The 18,518-nt window shown below is 39.3% G+C and overlaps 1 protein-coding gene across 1 annotated transcript in view; it reads right to left on the bottom strand.

Moving 5' to 3' along the window:
• Positions 1-5,572: 5,572 nt before the first annotated feature.
• The window catches only part of CALCR (calcitonin receptor), a 122,114-nt gene continuing 109,168 nt past the window's right edge, over positions 5,573-18,518 (bottom strand). Inside the window, exons 12-13 of the mRNA XM_008921194.3 lie at positions 13,820-13,861; positions 5,573-8,063 (exon numbers count right to left, since the gene is read on the bottom strand). Coding sequence (XP_008919442.1) covers positions 7,842-8,063; positions 13,820-13,861 — 264 coding nt within the window. The 3' untranslated portion in view covers positions 5,573-7,841. The remainder of the gene's footprint in view (positions 8,064-13,819; positions 13,862-18,518) is intronic.

Here is an 18,518-nt window from a genome sequence, read left to right as displayed (position 1 = left end):
CTAAAATGCTCCTGTGCAAGACATAAATTAAGAGAGGGTGATTGACTGGCACCTATCTCAACATGGATCCCACCAGGGCAAGAGCAGGTCAAACTTTTGAGGGTATGTGAAAACCCTCTCCAGGACTCTATGTTCCTGCATCTGCTGCATTAGGAAATGTCAGAGCAAGGCTTAACTACTGCACTGTTTTCTCTAGCATTGCTCTCTCATCAACCTCCTCAGATCTTTGGGGGAATGACCTGAAAAGATAACAGCAGCCCCCATGTGTTTGCAGCTCCTGTGGGGGACATGGGTCTTACAGAGGCAGTACCAAGCATCCCCTTCCTGATCCATCCACAGCCATTAAGGCTGGTAAAACAGGATCTGTAAAGGATGAAATTCTTGTTCCCACAGAACTCAAGCAGCTGATGCTTTTGATTTCAGTAAGGTTGAGATTTCACTCACATCGTTGGTCAGTATTTCTTGGTAAGATTTTCTACACTTGCAGGAAGGTTTAGCTTATGTACAGCACACAGCAATAGAACAATTGGTTTACAATCAGAAACATACATGTGGTGTAGAAAATCATCAGTGTATTTTTATGGCATAAAAACACATTGCACAGTAAATACTAAAATAGACAACTAATTTCTTGGCTTATATCAAACTCAGGGATAATTCAATTATAACCCTGTTTTCATTTGTATCAATCATGAACAATGAATTTTTGACTTGTGTCTGTGCCTCGGATTTGCCAACATGGGAAGTCTTCCTATATTTTGAAGCCTTTTCCATTTTGTGAACCATGCATTTCAAGCATCATCCAACAAAATTTAATTGCATAAAACTTTCCTGCCATGTGCATATAGTAATATTCTATCTAGATATGAACTACAAAAAAAAAAAGCAACCAAAAACTTTTATATACACATGGAATTGCTTAAATTATACCCAGATTTTTTTGTATATGTTTTGATTACTGAAAGTGTGTTGCTAATTTACAAAAACTGTATATGCTGAGCATAAAATGTATTTATTTAATTTCTTTGTCTTGATTGCATTAATTTCTTTTACTGACATGCATTGGTAACTGGTTGGTAACTGATGCACCATTCTGCATTCAGGAGTGTTAGTACTTGTGTAATGTAAAACAAATGGCTGAAAAACAGGGACCTTTGCTTGTGATATCCTGATGTATAAGAAAAACTAATACCAAGGACTTCCACATGGGCTATAGTTAGGATGGAGAAATATGACCTGTTTTTTGGGTATTTTTGGCATTTACCAAAACTTGAGAATTCATGACGAACTATTCATCATGTATATGGCAGTGCCTGTGTAGATGATGGCACATCTGGAGTGACCTATTGTCCTTCACTTTCTCACTAACTCTGACTTCCCAAGAAGTCTGCTATAAGGAAGAAATTTCATGAAAAATCCTTCCAATCCCTCCTTTCAAAATTGAAGGTTACCTTGTGTTGGATACACTTGCACCATCATTCCCATGAAGACTCTGAACAACTGCCAGGTCAAAGCTGCAGCCTCTCCAGAGAGGCGTCTCTCTTCTGCTGCTGGAGAGGCAATCATGAGCATGGCAGCTTGGTCCTTTGGTGGTAAATATTTGCTATATACCCAAAGACAATAAAAGAGCTCATAAAAGAAAAAAACCTGTAGTATAAAATAATTCAATAAGAAAAACCTTTTCTTAAGCTATTTCCTCTTCATTTGTTCTGGGCCTGAACTTGATAAACCTACCCACACAATCTCCAGCAAGCAGAATATGGGCTCTGACCATTTATAGAGCGACAATCATTATAGGCAGCTATTTTATGCACCTTTTTTCCCCGTGGAAGCATATAGTGGTGATGCTGTCTCTGAACCTGAGATACAGCTTCTTTCTTCATGGACCTTATTTCACAGATTTTTTAAATTGTGCAGAAGTCTCTCCCACCCATTCTCAGAAGGAATGTTAATTGCAATGCTATTATATACCTAGAGGGTTTATTCATTAAAATCTTGCTTGCACACACACACTGCAGTGGTCAGTGGGAAGAGCTGTACATCTCCATGTGTACCAATCATCTCCCAGAAAAACCTATCCAGATAACATGGTTCTGATCAGCTTCGTGCCACCATCTGGACTGAGACACTTTGACTTTGTTTGCCCGAAACTAAAGAAATAACTAGGAGGTAAGAGAGGAGAGCAGGATACAAGGGGTTTCCATCTCTCAGGTTTTTCTATGTGGTCAGCATGGACTCCGAGAGCTTTTTTCATTCTTTTTATTTTGATCTTCTGGAAGCTGTTATATGCTAAGCATTTAACATAAGCACCTATTTATCTCTTTACCTATAACAATGAAAATATATGTTAATGGCCAAGTAACTTGTGAAGTTTGTCCAATACATGTAGCATATATAAACGTGGTGCTAGTAGACATCAAACATTTCTCAACCCCCCCCCCCCAGGAAAATATAAAAATAGTATCTTGTCACCTTGAACAGTCTATATGCAGCATAATACAGATGAACTGGGATTTTGATGTTAAATATGAAGGTGAAACTGTATTACACCAAGTATTTTCAGTGTTTGTTAGATATTTAGATAACCTCTAAAATCAGAGAGGGAGAAATCCTGCCCTTAGCCACATTGCTGAAGTCAGTGAGAATTACTGCTGTATTACCGAGGGTAAAATGAAATAAAAGGTTTTCCATACCAAGGAGCTGCCTGATCTAAGGTCAGTCTTCTCCACAATAGTAGGTCTTATGCTGGTGAGATAAATGAGGTTATCTGTTGGAGAGCAGACATGCGGCTGGGAAAGAGATTATTCCTGCTCACCTCCCCATCAGCCCTTTTCATCAGCTCAGCCCTGATTTAGCAAGCTGAGAAATGCAGTGTAGCCAACGTTTCTTGGCCAAGTCATTCCCATGGTGAACACATCTGGCATGGGAGTGGGCAGATCAGTGACCTATGGGGTCCTCAGAAAGCATTAAGGTAGTTAAGGGAGGCTACATACCTTCTCTGCCCCACAGTGTCTTCCACTCCTCACTTCGGCTTTGTGCATTTTGTGGGGGATGATGGGTCACTTTCTACCTGAGCACAGTTCTTATAACAATTCATTGTAAATATATATATAATATAATTAATATGTATATATGTACGTATGCTATCTAAATTGATTTTTTGGTGCCTTTTATCTGACATTCAACTTCTTAAGATTTTTTTTTCTTTTCTTCAAATGACAGGATTGCATTCTGTCAAAAATAGAAAGATAATGTTACTCTGCTTCTAAAGATACTTGATCTGTGTGCTCAGACTTTTATCCTTAATTTAGCTTTAAATCTGCACCTACCATTTCCATAATTCCAGTGGGTAGTAGATGCAAACTGTAAAGGAAAAATGTTTCTGCTGAAAGTGTGTAGGATGCACAGACTGGGAAGTAAACGCTTCTTATGGTGGCAATACTGAGGTGGAGAGAAATGCAGAGCAGATGAGGGAAGGAGCTGTATCTATTTGACCATATTATGCAAACCAACATCACTAGCACTTGGGAATGGAGGAGTTCCATGTAGTCACACATCTGCACATTTCACATTACACAAAGTAACCTCCTGTGGTGTGGTCACTTCTCAAAGTTGCATTTGCTTACAGTGAGAGAAGAGGGACCAGATTATTAAAATTTGTGCAGTCATCTGATGTCCTTTAAAAATTGACTGAAGATAGTTGGTTTCTTTTTAAGATAGGCTTGGGAGGTCCTGAAATTGGATTATAAAGAAAATCTTAACTGGCATTTAGTGAGAGGTAAGTACCTTCCTGCCCCAGCAGAGCACAGTGCCCATCTCTGCTGCTACAAAATCATAGAAAATAAGTCTTGATAGGAATTTGGCAGGTCATCTAAATGATCTGTCTGCCAATGCAAGTGAGCCAGGCCTAAATCATCCCCAGTGCTGTCTGTGGCAATTTGTGTTTCGTGAGGCTCATATATAACATCCCTGTTAGTCATCTTACCATGCTGCTTTCTTCTCCAGCAGCAGTATGACATGCTCAGTAATGGTAACCTTCTCACTGCTTGATTTGACTGGTTAAAACAGCTCTCCTTCATTAGGATGAGGGGGACATACTGTTCTGTATTTGAGATTATGAGAATTCCTTTATTTTCTCAATGATGCTCTAAATACTCAATAAAGGGATGCTTAAATATAGATTTGGGATCCATCTGTAAGTATATGAAAAATTCTGTACTGCACAGAAACATTTGCAGGTCATGAAAAGGGTACTTTGAACTTAAATCTTACAGGTACCCTAATTACTACAGCTGGCACAGAACTACAGGTGTCAAAACATTGGTGTCATTTCTGGCACCATTCTAGATCTCAGGGCTTGCCAGGGACTTAAATTTCACTAGATAATTGACTAAGGAGCTGATCGTGTTCTTCTTCCCGAGGTATGCCAAGCTGGAGGTCTAACTTTCCCTCACTGCTGGCCAATGACATTTTTTCCCCCCTCCATGTGGCAGCACTGGGTCCAAATTGCACAGCTGGGCTCAGGTCTTCTATGCTGCCAGAGGGCAGATAGGGCATGCTTCATACACTGCAGAGTCTCATTGGCTTGGGATCAACTACTGTATCAATACAAATATTTTTTAGGTCACAAATCCTGATATTTTTGAGTAGTGATCAAATAACTGCACATATTTAGCTTCATGAAGACACATCAGAATTTTAAAATTCCAAGCAGTGGAAATGTAGGTACCTTCACATTGTTAGTATTTTGGACTTGCATCTTTGAAAATCTGCTCAGATTTTATTTATTGAAACTAGCAAAGGATGGGAGGACAGAAATTCACCATATTTGCATGGTTGTTTTTAACCCAAAGCAAAGTTATTGTGCTACATGAGCGCTCTGTAATGTTTTAATTAAGGTATTATTATTGCTAAGAGTTTTAATACAGATAAAATTGTCTGTTTTACCTTTGTTGCTGTTTTATTTTAGCTAAAATATATTTATTAAGTAAATGAAATAAAAATCAAGTCTTACTTTTGACATTCCATGCCACAACAAATCTTTTAATTTGTGCTGTGTTTCTGTACCCTGTAAAGAATAACAACCAGCACCTTCCTGATAGATTTTGTTGCTCAAACAAAGCAACCACTTCTGCTGGAGCAAATTTTCAGTAAACTGGGTTTTCATGTGTTGGATGTGGTGTGGTGTTTGAGAGGAAACAGATACTGCAGAGGTGACTAATTTAAGGTTGTTTTCCTCTTAAAATACACCTTGCATTCACAGATTCAAGTGTCAGCTCCTTCCCTACTTTTTGATACAATGATCTATTAATTATGCATTTCTGCTGTTCTTGTGAAATGTACTAGAGTCAAACCACCCTACTGTCATAATTGTAATTACTGAGGTTGTATCAGTATTCCTAATATTACCATCACTAGTGTATGGTACTATTTATAAAGCAGAGAATGAAATGTACCTTGTGAGTGCAATGAAAATGTTTCAAACCATCTGGAGATAAGGAAAATAGCATTTCCCATTAGAAAGTACTTTGATAAGAAATTACTCAGTAAATACCTTCAAAACAGCCTTTCCTACAAAGCCCAAGGGTGATGACAACCCTAAACTCAGTGTGTATGTGAGACCAAAGCTTCAGTGGCTGCAAATCATCATCCCTCCACTGAAACCAAAGCTTCCACAAAGACTGCTGCAACCACACTGAAGCTCCAACCGAGACCCTAAACCTCAGATCCTGACTTTTCAGAGTACTCTACTAAACAAAGCAAGAAACTCTTAATAGTGAAGAAAGAACACAATCATTATAATGGCAAAGCATTTCCATTTTGTACATCCACATGAACATAACAGTGAAACAACTTGCACTTACATGTTGTAAACATGTACATCATTAAAACCAACATGTTCATTATTAAACTCTTAATATTATGCACACTTCTTTTACAATCAGCTCACTTGTATCTTTAGAAACCAGGAATGCCTTCTGGAGCACTCCCAGGAAGTGTGGTGTGTCCCAAAGCAGTTCAGAAATACAGCGTTCATAGCACAGCCACTTTATTGTCTTTAACAACTGACTCCTCCACTTCCTACTGTTCACTGGTGAAAACAGAAATAACAATGTGAGAAATACTGTTGTCTGAAAAAATAACTATCTTCGTATTCCTTGAAGTCTGAAAAATAGGTATGTGGTTGGAACAAAATACACATGAAGGTATTTTTTTGTAAGTGTTCCACTGGATTAACCATGTGATGATCTGCAAGACAGCTTGTTCTTGTTCCCCAGCTCCTCTCTCTTGTTCCACGGTCGCAGAGCCAGGAGCTCATTCCTCACACTGGGAAGTGTTGGTAGTGCACAGAGGTTGTGTGCGTGTGCTGGTGGCAAAAATGGAGTAACCCTCTTCTCTGCAAGGAATTGCCTCTTATATGGATAGTGGGAATTCAGTCCCCTCTCTCAGTGCTGGGTTTACACCTATCCCTCATGAACTCATTCCTGGGAGGGACTTTTCCAGCAAGATGGTGACTCATGTAGGTAGTCATGTACATTGTCCCTCCATTTAATATCTACAAATTAAGGGTAAAGCAAGGAAAAACAGCCTGGTTGGACACAATATTTTAAAATTGTTTCAAATCACTAATTTTGGGGTCTCCTATTTTTGGGGTCTACACCAAACTGTATTGCATAAGTCATTCCCGAACACTGAAGAGAGTTGTTCACCACTCATTGAAGTTAGCAGGGATTTGTCTGCTAATTTCAATAGAATCTGAAATAGGTTATCAAGGGTTTTGGCAGGACTATCTGATGATTAGGAACTCAGGAGAGCAATCAAATTCTAAAAATAGATGCGTCCTGTGCTAAGACATTAGTTTCTCATTTCTTACATGGTATCTTTACCTTTACTGTCATGATCACAATTTTATAACAGAGACAAACATTCATCTAACATTAACCTCAGAAAATCCATTAAATAAAACTGTAATTTCCAAACAAATTTCATAAAAAATTGTGCCTTAATGATGAGTTTCTGGGCAAAGTAAGAGACTCACAATTTTTCCTATAAATAAATATTCTTGAACTCTCTGTATTGTCAAACAAAAACTATTTTGAGATGCCTTCAAGATTTGTGTGATGCAGCCTGAAGAACTGATCTGTTTCTCTCAGGGTGTTTGAGATCTTGGTATGCAATGACTATTTCACCTTCATTTGCTTTATGCACCTGCTAATGGGATGATAATATTCTGGGTATCCTTTGGGGTTGGTAATATTTTGGGGCATCCTTTGGAAATCATCAGGATTTCAATACTTTGGAGTGACTTTCTGCTGTTTATATATTTGATTTGTCTTGCAATGTGCAAAATCTTTGAAGCAGTCATCAAGCTCATTAAAAGAGAAAAATAAAAGACTCTAAGCCAGTTACATCTTGTGAAAGTTGGTAGTTTAAAAACTAGTGTTAAAGAAAAGTAGAGAAAACAAAAAGTGCTGAAAGTTTCCAATTGCCACATACTGGTTCTTTCTTTCCTGTTTGCTATGGGCTACCTGCGGTTGTCATGAATGTTGGGTGGTCACTTTATATGGCTGGTATCAGGAGATGTGGAGATTACACAGCCTGGTAGGCAAGTCCATGTTCACTCCCTGCTGCAGCGCACAGGAAGAAATACTGTTTCCAGGTCTGCATCAGACTCCCTCACACCACTGCTGTCAGAGGCTGATGTGGTTTGAATATGATGTGTCCTTCCACCTGGGCCTGCACTCTGACATAGCATCTTGGATTTCCACACTCCCACCCTTCTCCCCACTTTGTTCACAGGCAGAACATGAAACAATGAGTTTGCAATGGCTGGTGCTGAGCTAGGTAGACGTCTCTCCAGATTTTAATGCAACGAGTTCAGAGTCCTCTACATATCTTCCATTCAGCTGTTCATTGTTGGAGTCATGGTGATACAGGTAAACGGGGACCTCTGTGATTGATGTTGCTGTGTAGGAGGTAGATCGTGTGGAACAGTGCTCGCGGCGCCTTTGGCCCCACTGGGTTTTGTACTGTGTCCATTGCCTCTTCAAAGCTCCTTGGACCTGTTAAAGAAACACATACTTAGAGTGAGGCATAATGTAAACCCCTGAAACTGTAGAACTTTTAAAATAAGAAAAGGGAAAGGGAGGGGAAAGGAGGGGAGAGAAGGGAAAAGGAAAAGGAAAGGAAAAGGAAAGGAAAATGGAAGGAAAAGGAAAAGCTCTAGGTCTGATTTCATCAGGTTCAGTCTGCCTCTCTCCTCCTGTCTTCTCCAGAAGCAGTTGTTCAGCTCTTGGCCTTAACTCTTTCCCCGCCTACCTTATGGCAGCAATAAGAGTTTCTGCAGTTGTTGCTGCTTGTGAAGAGAAGGTATAAGTCAGCTCATCCTGTAAATGTGGAACAGATTGCTGCATGGGAACACAGTAGGATGCTATAGTAGAAGAGAGAAGAGGAAGAAGGAATGGGGATTAAAACCTATCTGATGCTGCAGCTGGATTCTTGCCCCTGGAATGCCTAATGCATTGTGATATCTGAAGAAATTTAGTCTTGAGTAAAACTGGCCATGAATGTCAAAGTGTAAGTACTTCTAGAGCTTGTTAGGACTAATTTGTAGAAAGAAAGATTTGGAGGATTAGTAGAGCTAAATAGAGATTTTGTCCTGATAAGTTAAGAACAGGTTCTGTTCTTGCAAAATGTATCATTGGTCATAGCCTGCTGCATGGCAGAGAATTTCAACCTTTGAACATTCATCTGCTAGGAATAAAACATTTTATTCATCTTTTACATTAACAGTGATGTTATACATGTCACTAAGATATGATTTAAGCTGCTGAGTCCTGCCAGGGAAAATGAAGCCCTTCTCCAGATGCATGTTCAGGGTGCTGGCTCTTGGTAATGCTAAGAATATGAGCAGGAAGTGGGAAAATGTTGGTTTTTTTGTTTAGATCAATGATTCCAAACACAATGTGAGAATAGGATCAGTTTGATGTAATAATCTGATATAGCGACACCCTCCTCAAGAGGTAGGCAGGTGCAGGTGAGGCACTGTGATGACAGGAATCCTAGAGTTTCTGTGCTCCTGCTGAGGTGGGCACTGTTTGTCATTTGGAGAATGTACTGCTATTTACTTTCTCCTAACAAATAAAGAAAAGAAAACAAATGGCTGAATGCAGATTAATTAGATATCGAGCACAGGAAAGGCCTATGGTCACAATGGCACTTTAACAGTGGAGAGCGTGAGCAAAGTTTACTATGCCAATACTGAGAATTAAAGTGAAATGGCTACATGTGGTGATGTTTTATATCACACCATCACCAAAGTTTATTAGTGAGAAAGAGTTACAGGGTGAAACAGTAATGCAGTTTTAGTACTGGATACAGAAATATTACACACAAGGTAAAATCTGTAAAGAGTTTAGTCACTTTAAAATTGCCTTTTGATGTTACAGTATGAATATTGTAGCTTAGTCACTCCAGAAGCTATGGGGAGGGACTGAAAGAAGAAGTCTTCAGACATACTAAGACAGTGACTTTCCCCATATCACACTGGGGTAGTGGCTTGGCTAGACCATAACCATGTCTGTGCAGAGCAGCTCTGCCTGCCTGCAGCCACCTCTCCAACACCACCACCATGGTCACTAGCACCACCAGCCATTGTGGACTTCTGGCCTTCTCTGCCCCACATTGACTGTGTTTGCACTTTTGCCATTCAGATTAATCTCAGCATCTTTACTAAAGGCAGCAAAACCATGCTCTTAGAGCCCTTCTGTTCCTCTTCTAGCCCCCTTCCCCTGGCCCCTGCACAGACCCCAAGGCTTTGATCACTCTTGCATGGGGAGAAGAGCTGCTGTGCAGGTGATGAGCTCCTGATAAGCTCCCAAACTACCTTCAGCTGAACTGGAATCTGACAGGCCACCAGGACAATCATAGGTCTGGAGATGTTAGCATAGTTAACTGAAGAGGGAAGAACAATGTCCCTGAGTGTTACAAAGCCTGTTGTGAGGAGCTTATAATTTTTTTTCTTAGAAGGGAGTGATGTTTAAATTGTATGTATGGCCAGGGAGAGAACAGGCACATCCCTTCCTGTTCAGCCCATGATTAGAAGTGCCATTATATAGGTTTAAAAGGCTCTATAGAGAAGAGAGAGCACAAGGTCAAAGCAGCTGTGTTTTTGTTCTCTGCTGAACCACTTGCCTGTGCAAGGATCTGACCGCAAATGGATAATGCATTGTACAAGCTGCTGCACTTGAGCAAAACCTGTTAATCTAGATTTCTGCTATGATTCCAAGGATCTCAGATGATCATAACTCAGTGCCAACCAAAACCATTCAGGTATGGATTTTAAATACGTAAGCAGCATTACAGAAAGTCACATGCACAACCACAGTGTATTAATAACTGAGGAGGTGCCTGGGGACAGGAGGCACAGGGCAGTGCCTGCCATATTTTCTGCTGTGATAGCAGATGAAAGAAAGTAAAAACTAAAAAAATGAAGAGCCTGAGCTTATTTACTCTGCTATTCCAGACTTTAAAGGTTTTTCTGTTCTTCATTAGCCATTCACGCCTCATTGACATGTAAGATACATGGCTGTTTTTTCCCCAAACTGACTTTCCATTTTGTTGTCCAGCCTTGCAGCCTAGAAGCATTCCCAGGCTTGGAAATGTGGTCTGGTGAGCAGACTATTGCAGAAACCTCGTATCATCTGTACAACACTGTTGTTGTTGGACAGAGAAATTACAGTTCTGTTGGATACAAAGATTTTATATGAAAATGCACAGGAAGAGCTATCATTTTGAAAGTCCCAACCAAATCTTTTGTTTATGTGTTCTTCCACATGAATGCAGGCATTGGTACAGCTTCTTATTACTATTTTTACATTTCTTTCTATAGATGGGATCATGGAACTAAAGTGAGATTAGTGAGGTAGTAGGCGATGAATGCACTGTAAAACACTGTCAGGTGGTTCTGAGTTTAGCATTGTTTGTCCTGGCTAAGCTTCGTGTGTTTCAATCTTGAAGTTAAATACTCCAGCTGGAAAAAGTAAATCCGAGATTATACAGGCTTTTTGTAATACTAAAATTAATCTCCTTGCCCCACACTGAATTTTCTCGAGAGAAGTAATTTTGACCTCTATGGCAGCAGATGTATGCAGCAGCTTGGAAACAGTCTTCTATCATGATTAAAGACCAGACTGTGGCTTTGGTCTGTATTCTACTGCACACAGCAAGACTGGGGGGAGTCAGCTGAGTTCACTTGGCCAAACTCAGATCAGCACTCCCTTTGGAAGGATATAATATCAGCTCGGCATTAGTCTGTTACTGCTCTTCTACAGATTTTGTGCCTTATATATCTACAGATTGGGTAACTGCAGGAATAAAATGGGAGGAAGGGGATCACAATCCTTTCATCCTCTCTTGGCAAAGTCCAGCCTAGCTACTCTAGTGCATAAACTTTGCTTGATGTTTATTGGAAATGTGCTGATGCAAGCACCAAACTGTCTTGAATCTGTCTTAGAGAGGTGTCATCACTGACTCTCTGCTCACTTTAATGGGAAATTTTAAAGAAAGCTTCCCTTATTGTCTAGTAAATAAAATTTCCTATAAGAAAACAATGACAGGATTTCTCAGAATTCCTGCCATTGAAAGTTGCCTGAAGCAGATATGATTTTAAAAATGGGTGTAATGTTGAAAAGTACCCAAGCACCAACAAAATCATTCTCAACATGTCTGGGAAACCTGAATCCTCATGGCCATTTCTTCTTATTGCCTGACACTTGGTCATGTTTCTGATCAGCAGCTCCACCAAGGAATCATTAACCGTACATATTGGCAAGCAGATACTTCAGATATATTCATTATTGCAGAACTCAAGAATTGTATTCCTGGAGTTGTAAAGGTGAATATGCTCTTCTGACACTGTAGCATTGCCAAAAGCACTTTGGAATTAGAGCTAGCTGATGAAACTAAGAAATAAACAGTCTTTAAGGCTCTTCATGTTTTCAGTGCCTTTTACTGCTGCCTTTCTTCTTTTTTAGCACTGCTACAGCCCTTAATTTAGACACAAATCCATGTTTTCTCATTAGAGTTGGAGAATTATGGAGTAAACAACCTTTTACAATAAAGCTGTAAAACAATAAGAAAATTTGTTCTGCAAAATTTAATCTGAAAAAAAAATGGAAGGTGATGCTGGGAGAATGAAGAAGGCAATGTTCAAGACCAGGATTTTGGGGCAAAACTTAGTTTGGAGGCCAGTGCGGGCAAACTGGAGCACTGCTTGTACATAGCTATGCAGTCATTCCTACAGGGAGAGGATGCTTCAAAAACTGCCTGACTGGTCTCTACTTTCTTCATGCCGGGTACCCCCTACCAGGGAGAATCAGAAGTTTTTCTGTGTTTCCAAGGCATGGAGACTGGACTGTGCCAGCAAGTGATGACTGTAAGGGAGAAGGAGAAAGGTGATAGTTGCCTGCAGATCCTGGGGACAGAAATGTCACAGAAAAAGAGTTGTACATCTCTTCAACTTTGTTTAGTTGGATGCATGAAACGATGAACTTTTGTAGCATGATCTTTACAGCTACCATTTCATGTTAGGTTTCAGGATTGGTAGTTGCTCACATTTTGCCGTTCTCTTTCATGTTTCCTGAGAAGCCATGCCACAGAACTGCAATGGGAGGCCTCTCACCTTTTCTACTCTTGAGTTTCTCTGTACAGTTACACAGGGAGCCAGACACAAGCAAATCTACACAGATGTCGACAGCTCGTGGCAGAATTTAATATTCTCTGCTATCCTGAAAGTTATCAAAGCAGCCAGTAGCACCTTATCAATAACATAATTTGCTTCAAGTCTCTATCAAAACATAAGTGTGGTCACATCATTACTTGGAATTTGCTACTTTCTAATAATATACAGGGATAAACAGGAGCACAAATATCTGTCTGGGTTGACATACTGAGCGTTAGCATCACAAAGTTTATTCTGTGTCTAATTCATCTGGTCTGGATTGAAAATGATCTTTTTAATGGAATTCCTAACTTTGATAAAATATATGGTGTTTTATTTTGCTACACTTGAATGCTCCTGATGTATTGAAAAAGCTTTTTTTGCCAACCATCTTTGAAAAATGGCTTGCTGTAGGAATTTAAATGGTTCTTGACATATTCTTACCTGCTATTTTTTGTAAAAAAAAAAAAAAGGTAGTGAAGTGGACCTAAAAACCAGTGTAGGTGTATATACATATATATGCTCTAGTTGTAAGAGAATGGGAGAGATCTTTGCCTCAAGGACTTTTATTTCTCAATTACTACACAAGAAACATTGACTGTAAAAAGGCCAGTGCTAATCCTCGAAGGAGTGAAAGTAATTGCACTCTTCCAGCTCTGGCAGTGCTACCAGGAATGGCCTCTGCCATGGCTCTGGGCCTGAACACAGCACTGGGTTCTCCAGACAGACCCCTGAAGGTCCCCACTGCTTACTGTGGTCCTTCCCATTGTTTTCAGGCAGGAAGGGGAGTAGAGCATTTTTCTCCTTTACTTAGACCTCCATATCAAACTGCAGATGGTAGGGGAGAGTCTCATGCCTGTACCTCATTAGGTGCCATCTGCTTTGTAATGGTAATGCACCTGGTTCATCTGCTCAGAGACATTCAAGTCACACTCTGCACAGAGCTTTCAAAAACACACACAGCTGCTTGTCTATAGAGTAAAAGCAGCTTCGTGTAGTTTCAAAATTTGTGGTGTGACATGCTTCACATCTGCATTAATGAACAATAGAGTGACTATTTTTCAAGTTCTGGTAATTTTCTGTATTTCACATACTTACCTCACCATTGAAGAAGCAGAATATAGTAGCCACGAGTAAACCCTAAGAGAAAGGAAAAGAAGAGTTTAGGAATCAGAACATGTAAAATTCTTTAGTGCAATTTGGAAATTTGGACTTGATGGATACAAAATAAAAACATTAGTCTGCTTCCTCTGCATCACAGACACTCCCCATCTTTCACAGTTACGCTATTAAAGGGATTTTTGTCTTTTTATCCTATTTTACCATTTTCTTCTCTATTATTAGCATTTATAGATTATCTGTTTTGTCTATGAAGTTATTTATATATAAGAGATGTAGAGAAGGAAAATTAAATGATTTGTAAGATAGAGAGATATTTTGCTTACAGCTGAGAATCACACTGCCACTGATTTTTCTGAAGAGATGGCAGAGGAATTGTGTCCTATATGCTGCCACTGACTCGTAAGAGTGCAGCTATCCAGTTAGAAGTGTCAGCCATGGAGAATCCAGCTGTGCCAGGAAGGCTATAAATTGAATTGTATGTCAGGATAAGTCAACTTGTATGTTGGGCATCACAATGCACAGACGGGATGTGAAAAGAAGTGTAAGTGGTCAGAAAAAGGAAAAAACCCACAAAACAGATGAGTTACAAGGAAGGGGAGCAGAAAAAAAAAAAAAAGAAAGATACTGCAGATCATAGCTTAGTCCTTAATAGCTTTAAATTAATTTAATCATCACCACAGTTGTTCAGATAATATTTCACCACTGCTACAAGATTAAGCAGGGCCAAGGCAGGAGTATGAGATGAGAAAGCATGAAATTAATAAAAGAGAAAATTCTTGCACAGAGAATCTGCCATTCAGGATTAGGTAGTTACACTGGTCCATGTCCTAACTTCATTCGCTCTTATTAAAATAGCATTACATAGTATCACTGGGAGCCAAATGCCTTCATTTTAAATTACTTAAAGCAGTTATTATAAGCTAAACGTACAGCAGTTTGTGAAATTGAGGAGAAAACTGCAATGTAGCTTGTGTTCCCAAGGGCTGCTTTGAAGAGCTTTACAGCTCTATCTTTTTTATAAAACCTTCATTTAACTGATTACCAGTTAAACTGTAGCTAATGCTTTGTAAAATGTCTTGGACTCTCAAATGTATATGTTGGACCACAAACACAGGATAAGCAATAACTGTTTTAACAAAATGCCTATATATTAAAGATATACAGGCTGGTTTGAACATGTGCTGACCATCTCAATTTTGACAACTATTTTACTAAAATAGATTTTCCTGATGCAGAATTTGTAATTTGACATAACTTCAAATATCAACATAGAAAAACATGTAGAAGAAGGATGAAGGGTAAGTATAGCGAGAAAGTTTTTTCATGTTTTGACAAAACACTATTCTCAAAAAACTCAAATCCCAGCCTACAATAAGCAGTGCACATCAGTTTGTCCATAAGCTTTGGGCTGAGAAGCACCAAAACCTTCCTCCTCCAAAGCAGGATTTTGTCAGATCAGACATCCTCAAATGAAAATTTTTGCAAGGGGAGAAATTGCGTCATTTTCAGCTGTCCTGCATTGATGCTCTTCGTGCTGTGTGCACTGCAGTGCTGTGCAGAGTCTTGCAAAACACCTGCTGTTGAACTGCACGGTTCATGGTTCAGCAGGGGTCTCACTATTTTGCTAAACGTTTTTACTAACAGCAGTCAGTCATAATGGCAAATGATCTCCTCTGGGAGCAGGGATGCTCGATGGACAGTCCCCAGGAGGCATGGCACACACAAAAACCAGCAAGAGGAGAGAAAGAAGCAGAGAAATTTTTTCTGAGTCTGTTCTTCAGTGAGAGTGTTTAAGGAGAATTTGGGAACTGCAGTTCACCTAAAGACAGAAATTGAACCCAAACTGTTGAAGTGAAGCCATTTTCCATTTCAGTTCCTGTATGGTATTTGAATTCCTCTGTCACATCCTGCAATTGCCCTACTTTTCTTCTGTTTGAGAGTGTAGTTCCCTTACCTAGTGTCTCCTCCAAACAATTTCTGACAGAAGAGCTAAAGAGGAAGCTGTGGTGATGCTCTATATCCCCTTCAGTTGTTCTTCTAGTTTAGAGTGAACTGAAAGTACACCTGGCTCCTTGTTATTTTGAAACCATGCATATTGTACATGTTCTGGCTGAAGAAATTACCTTCTCTAGTCTGTCCCATATATATTTCATTGCTTTTCGTCCACCTGCCATGGCCCTCTGGGCTCCGTCATCAATATTTCTATCTATTATTTCTATTTCTATTTCTATTTCTATTTCTATTTCTATTTCTATTTCTATTTCTATTTCTATTTCTATTTCTATTTCTATTTCTATTTCTATTATTTCTATTTCTATTTCTTTCATTTTACACATAAAGTTTTACCCATAGTTCAAAGGACTATTGTTATCTTCATCTGTAAAGCTACAGAGATACCAGTAGCAGACACCAGCTTTGTCTCTTTGGAGCCAGGAGGGCTTGGGATGACCATAATTCTACAGTGGATCTATTATAACATGTGACAGACTGGATGCAGGTTAATTATTTCATTTAAGGCCCATGGGCTATTTCTCATATCTCATTGACATATGTCTTCCATATTCTCTCTAATTGCTGCTGGTTTTTGCTCAGGGTGCAATTCTTGCTGAGGATGAAATCCCTAAGTCAATTGTATCTCTCTTCTACTGTGTAGAGTTGTTAAATTGACCTGTGATATACTGTCTGCTCCCAGTAAGATAATCTTGGCTGTGGTATTGAAAGCAGAAATGAAAAATATATTTATTTTGAGATTAAGGCCTTTAATGACTTCTGAAATTCTTTATTTCTGGAATTATGTGAAGAACAGATGAATGTGGCTTTTGGCTGAATTATGCCTTAGGGATTGTCCAGAGTCAGCAACTCTCAGACCTTCATATACCTTATTGATACTGTAGTGAGTTTTCCCCTGTTTTTAAGTGCCTATACTGGTCCAAGGACATTCTTTGCTTGACAGGTATTTAATTTGTATCTCCGTCTCCTAGAAGACATAAGTGTCTTGAAAAGAAGTTCCAGTAATTTGCTCAGGTTAAAAAGAAACAAACAGAAAATACCTATGCAGATACTGCAAATTTACATAGGTTTCTGGTACCTCTTGCTTTTTTAATTCTATCTTATGTCTCCATAAAACCAAGAAAACATATATAGGCATACTTATTCCTGACCATGTTTCTGCCCTAATTGATTACACACTCTGTTGCTGTTAAGGCTTTAGTGGGATGATATATTTATTTCTGATGGTAGATGATGATGGCACATGTAATTGTACAGATGGTCATAATAAAAATAATCAGTTTTTGATTCTCTGTGTGGACTTTGGTCAACATCCATTCACTTGTCACTTTTGGATCTGAATAGATAGCAATAAAAATCCACCATGGCCAAGGTTCTTCATAGAAGTATAATTCCATTCCCATCTCTCTCATTTCAGCAAAGATAAAAAGCTTTGAGAAAACCAACAGTGTTCCTCACCATCTTCATTCACAGCAACAGCATCTCTGAGGTAAATGACTGGGTTATAAATTGTTCATTTATGTTAGGTAAAGAAAAGAAAAGCAAAGTGAAGAATCTGTCTGTGCAGTATCTACTGCTACTGAGGTGGGGAGATTGTCACAAGAGGGCTGAAGATGGCAACCCACCTGCTGCAAAATGATGGAGACATCCCATCAGCCAAAGCTCATGCTTCGCTTCTTCTCCTACTCTCTACTGGAGGTTTCATTACTGTAATTTTGTGCATAAATTTTTCAGACAAAAATGGCTCTTTATAATATCCAGCTTTCAAAAAAGTATTTTCCCCAACTTTTATTGGCTCAAAATATTAAAAAGTTTTGAAATTACTAATAACGCAAAAAGAAAAAAAAGAAAGGAAATAAAAAACTCCCACTTATGTTGTCAAAAGCAGTCCTATAACCTTAACTTTGCACAGAAGGAGAAAGTATTTCTGTCTGATGTGACATCACAGAGGATATTTATTTCCCTATAAATTGAGAAACAGATGGAATGAATACCTTCTAAAATGCATTCAAATATCTCACTATTTTTAAGAAGCTGCTTTTAAATGGGTTAATTTTATTCTGCATAAAGCTGCATAAAAAGCAAAATTTAAAAGTTGGAGGCAGTGGGGATATATATGTGGTCCAAACCCACGCCTAAAAGACTCAAAATACCCTTGTACCACATCAGACCTCTGTGAGCTGCATCACCCTGCCTAGCAGGGCAGGTCTTTCAGTCCTGAGGTGCTGCTTGGAAGCTGATGAGTGGCACAGAAGGGATCTCACTTGCAGAGAAAGAAAACTTTGATTATTCTCCGTTTAACAGATAAAACTTTTCATTTGCCAATAAAACTCAAGGCCTTATGCTGAATAGCAATTTAATTTCTCATTAGAGGAAGACTTGTACATTTATGGCTACAGTCAGCAAGGTATTGCGAAGAATAACTTTAAGTGCTTGTGTACTGCTGTTGGTTCGGGGGCTGTTCCTCCACTGCTCCCTCACAGACTTCCACGGCTCTTCTCTGGCACAGTGACAGGGCCATGTTATGTAACCTGGCAGCCTCTAAAATCACAGCTTGAAGGTGCTGGAGACAGAATTCAGTAAGATGGGACAAGTGGTGGAGGGAGCTTGCAAGCAGAAGTTTGTTAATCCCTGGGCTTGTTTTGAGAGCATCTGGGCGGAATGT

The sequence above is a fragment of the Manacus vitellinus genome, unplaced genomic scaffold (assembly GCF_001715985.3).
Source record: "Manacus vitellinus isolate BGI_N305 unplaced genomic scaffold, ASM171598v3 scaffold_3_pilon, whole genome shotgun sequence".
Taxonomy (NCBI): Eukaryota; Metazoa; Chordata; class Aves; order Passeriformes; family Pipridae; genus Manacus; species Manacus vitellinus.
This window is presented reverse-complemented; position numbering and strand designations above follow the sequence as displayed.